Below are 4,922 nucleotides of genomic sequence, written 5' to 3' on the forward strand. Positions count from 1 at the left end.
CTCTCCCACCCGCCGAACTGGCATACCAAAAAGCAAGCCAAATCGAGTTAGGAACTGACATTTGGTGAAAGAAAGAAAACAAGTAACACATGTTTGGTCTTCGCATTATTGCTTGCAAACAATCCCATACACAGTCCACGTGGAAAAAAATGAGGTTTCGCATGCCTTTGTCGGTCTGCAGTGCGTACGTAGTACGACGTAAGCACGAAGCTGAAGGTCACCCCAAGGTCCATGCAGATAACTGAGGACGTTATGATTTATGGTCTGATCTTGGGTATTCAGTGTGGACCGATTGTATTCTGGGTTGGTCTGGATGTTTTGCTCGACTCACCGTGATGCCCATCTGATGATGGATCTTGCCCAAGACGTGGAGGTACTCGGCGGCGTTGGCCGGCCGATCCATCAACTTGACAACTTTGGTAATTGCCCGGCTAACCCGAGGGACGTGGCGCTGTAAGGCATTCAAGCCTGGACAAAAAGAGCGCATTAAAGATTGCATTTCACACTTCATCTCATCCATCACGACATCACGACATCACGAGGTCGGGGCGTGAGTGCAGTCACCCACACGGATACATACCATTGGCTTCGGCTTCAGGCTGATGCTTGCGAAGGTCTTCGATGGTGTAGTTGCGAAACTCAAAGAACTTGTCCTTGATATCGGGCTTCTCCGCAAATAACTCGAGGAACGAGTCGGACAGAATGTCGTGCAAGTGCCCTTCCATATGGGACCAGCATTCCTAAATAATGCAATAAAAGAGCCATAGTTCACCGGCAATTTTAAAATGACCCCGAGACCATAGCCCATATGGGGTTACCTTCAATTGCGCGACCTCGTCGGCATCGAAATACTTGTGGGAAATTTGAGGCGGAGGTCGGACTTTGTCGGCAGTGGAGACAAGAGGTCCCCCATTTTTTTGCCCATCGGACCCATTTTTATGCCTGCGCCAACTTTCGCGGAAATGGCGCAATTTGCTTGACGACGACGAGGATTGATTGCCCATATTGGCGGCCCGAAACTACGTATGACTTGCGCCTTATTGTGCAAAGCCTTCAAGCTGCCTGGAATCGGAATAAAATATTGCCAACAGGAACCCACCTTTTTGAATCCGTTATTTGAAAGGGAGCCACTTTTCATTCTCTCCCTGTGTGAGCTACGGCTCATTGAGCTTACCATTTTAGCCCGAAGATACCAGTGGGGGTACCATTCCATCGAGGTTCAACGGTTCTTTGTTGTTGAAAAAATGAGTGGAAAAAGCCGAGATGAGTTCCTAGTTCCGACCTTGAGGTTCCCTAGTTCCCGCTTCATCGAGGCTTAAAGGCACCTCGTCGTTTTCGCCTCACAGATCTAAAACACAAAGATAGAGAGATTGAATCCAATAGACCAGAGACAGTGCACAGCGTCGGGACGCTTGGGAAGATTAATTGATATGGACAGGTGGCCAAGCGAGAAGAAGCTGAAGAGAATGCTCTCAATTTGTCCCAGACTCCTGTGTTCCAGGTAACGTGTGATTGGGACTGGCGGAAAAGAGAAATGTCCATCCATCCATTCATCCATTCATTCACCCAGCCATCCATCCATCCATCCATCCATGCCTCCATCTACCCACCCAAGCATGTAGTCAATCTGTCTTGCCGCCTCTTGGCTTACTAAGGGGTGTTCCGCATCCACACATCCATCAATTGGAACAATTTGTAGGCTCCATATAATTTGGCTTTCAAAGCCATTACTGTTCGGGAAAAGATGGTCTAATCGAATCAATCCTGACTGAGATGAAATACAGCTCAAGCAATTGAAAAAGCTGATTCCTCGAAATACCTTGGGGGATATGGCTTCCAGCATTATTTGGAATAAGCAGGCATAGTCGGGCTCAGATCGAAAGTCAACGAAAAAAACAACCAACGGTGTCCCCTATATCTGGCAGCACATTTAGATGTTGACTGTTGCTTGGTTATTTCTAGGCATTCTAAGGAAAATTCGAACGAGAAATGCTCAGGCAAGCGCGAAATTATTTTGTTGATTTTCCGCGTTTCTCAAACTTTTGCCCATGTTCCAAAAGTGCGGGCAGGCAAAGGTTTGAACCTTTTTTTTAGAATACACACAAATACGAGCTGAGTGCCTTAAATACTGGACAACAACGAGTCCCAATTCCCCAACCGACCATCTCATAGACTTTGAAAGCGGCATTCTGGTCCAGGCCTTAATTTGTTCCACCTCTTTACAGCTTAAGCTAGCCTTTCCTCGTCCTTGTCTCCAAACCAAGATCTTTGTATTTTCTGAGTTATTTTAATGGGATGCAGAATCTTCTCTAAATTCTCGAGTTCAAACAAAGTGCAAATTTGAATGCAGATGTCATCGCATCTCATGTACCTCTTAAAACTCGAAACAATTAAAGTGCGCGTCCAACCCTTCCACTAAGGAGGGCTTTCGTGCTGAAATTTTGACATGAGTGTGAGAATAGCAATGAATGACAATGAACATGCTTTTACAACATTCATTTTCACGAATGGCAGTTTGGCAAATAAATCTAATTACATGGTATCGAGTCATAATAGTTTCCTCGTTCTAATCTACATTATGCATATTCGGTCACAAATCTCTCTCAAATGCTAAGCAAGTCTTTCGTTCGTGCATGACAATTTAAAAAAAAGACATAAAAGAGCGAGTAAGAAGTTCTGTAGCGTGTATCTATTGCGAAGCTCGTGAGAACTATTAAGCATCAAGCCTTCAATTTATGGTAGTTCGTAAAGTTTGCTTCAGTGATCAAAGAGCTACACTGCAGTTGACAAATTGGGCTTATTCCCTTTCTATAGGTATATCCTCTTGCTCGATCCTGGGATGAACTCTCACCACACCATACCCATTCCAAGGCCACCCAAAAGAGTAGTCTCTATTGTCACAATTCAGTGGACAATGGTTCGTTCCCTCGTACTAGTTAACCGTTAAAGAGCGACCAATTAGCTCTTCATCAATTGGTTGCTTTCAAAACGTGTGCCAGATCAAAAGGAGAGAAGCGAAGTGGTGTTAGTCTAAGGTGCTTGTTTTGAGATGCGATTAAAGACCACGTTCTTTTCATGATTTATTGGAACAGTTCAGTTGAAGTTCTCAGAAGCTCTGGGAAGCCCCGCAGTAATTGTGAGCTCATCTGCAGTATTGAGCAGTACAAGACATTATTGCTTTGCATTCTCAGTCTCTGGAGACGGAAGACCTGAACGAAATTCTTGGCATCCCAAGAAGACAATGAGGCTTCTTTAGCCAGAAAAGTCAAGGACCAATCCGAAGACGAAGTGTCTTTTTTCCTTCTTTCTTCTCATCTGTGTACTGTAGGTGCCATAAATCGTTCCAAGAAGACGAAAAAAATAGTACGAAGTGATCGTTCTGATGGTGGAAAGTTGAGAGACTCAACTTAGTTGAAAAGCCATTTCCATTTGTGGCGTCATACATCAAATAAGACACCTCTCTATTCCGCTTATTTGAGATGAAGTCCATTACCATCGAAATGAAGGGCCCTTTTACGTATATCATAGAGAGGAAAATAAGACATGATTCTGTCAACATCAAGTTTATATAAACCCTTGGGTAGGAGGATTTGAAGTACTAGGTTAGAATATCGAGCGAGACACATGCATGAGTCTGTTTAAGAATGAGCCTCCTCCTGATGTCTTTCATCAAAAATGGCCCTGGCTAATGAACCCATTGAGAGAAGCCGGCGAGACGTCTCCAGGAAGGTCAAATTTCTCTGGGGCTGTTTTTCAGTACATTTCTTCTTCCTCCACTGAGCCCTTCTCTCATCAAGCACGGTACAGTATGTATGCACATCTTGGACGGATTTCATTCAGACCGATCTCCAGATTTTAACACGGCCACATGAAGGTTGTTCAACTTGGCAGACTGGTGGGAGGCCTACCCGTTTGTGGCAATTGGTGGCTTGTCAGAATGAGATATTCAAATGAGATCGCTTGAGAGGATTTAAACCATCGCTTTCCGTACGATTTAACGAGGTAGGGATAGCAGCTCAGTGGCAGGTAGCAGGCTGAATGGGTAGGTGTGATAATGACGTTGAAGAAAGGAGAACATTTTGAGCAGTGCCACTCCACGGACATCTTTCCAGTTCTGGGAAGGTACCACCAAGTCGAATCAAAGGATGGATCCAAAGGGAAAACGGAGTAAAGAAATCGACCCTCAAGCCTCGCATGTAATGAAGCCTCGGAGTGCTGATCAATTAATTAGGTCGAGAGGAGGGCCATCACCACAAGACTAATCTGGATTACACTTGGGCAACTTGGCACCAAACCAAGGTCTCGTGTGGCTCTTCAATTATCATACCGTTGAGCAGTTAATCCCTTAATCGAAAGCGTCCCTTGCCAAATGGCGAGAATGGAACCCCTCCATTTTATCCATATCTGGCTGGCTTGAGTAACGACAATAAAACTTGCACTCAAGCCTTCATACCGTTCGGTAAGCCTACTCCAGGTAGAATTAGAGCTTTCAATGGCAGAGCTGGCCTTCAAAAACCAAGACAACCAAAGTCAACCGGGACCAAATAGAGTTTTCATAACCTGTCATTGTGTTGCTGCAAATTCCTGCTTTTATCCAACATGTTTTTTTCTTCTTTCACATAGAGTGGAGCTCTGCTTTGTTGTCTGATCGTCTCGGGAGCTGAAAAAAAGTTTCGCCCAGACTCAGTTATTCTGGTGAAGAAGGCTATCTAGAGGACTACTTGTATCGTTCCAAAGTTCAGTTGCCAGAGCTCCGAAGAACGAGTGGACTTGTTCCAGTTTGCGAAACCTTAAAAATCGAAGCAATTTGGAATACAGTCGGGTAGTGCGTGCATGCGTGCGTTCGTTCGTTGCTTCGTTCGTGTGTGCGTGCGTGTGCGCTGTTTGGGCCGTCTGAAGGGAAATGTGAAAAATTTTGAAAA

The 4,922-nt window shown here is 44.8% G+C and overlaps 1 protein-coding gene across 1 annotated transcript in view; it reads right to left on the bottom strand.

Annotated features, from left to right (window-relative positions):
• LOC131885397 (uncharacterized) overlaps nucleotides 1–4,922 on the bottom strand; it is a gene marked incomplete in the record, with an annotated part of 12,329 nt that overhangs the window by 2,763 nt on the left and 4,644 nt on the right. Inside the window, 3 exon segments of the mRNA XM_059233431.1 lie at nucleotides 581–740; nucleotides 819–1,062; nucleotides 1,175–1,348. Of these exon segments, the coding sequence (XP_059089414.1) occupies nucleotides 581–740; nucleotides 819–1,004 (346 nt within the window).

This window comes from Tigriopus californicus, chromosome 8, assembly GCF_007210705.1.
Source record: "Tigriopus californicus strain San Diego chromosome 8, Tcal_SD_v2.1, whole genome shotgun sequence".
In the NCBI taxonomy this organism is placed as follows: Eukaryota; Metazoa; Arthropoda; class Copepoda; order Harpacticoida; family Harpacticidae; genus Tigriopus; species Tigriopus californicus.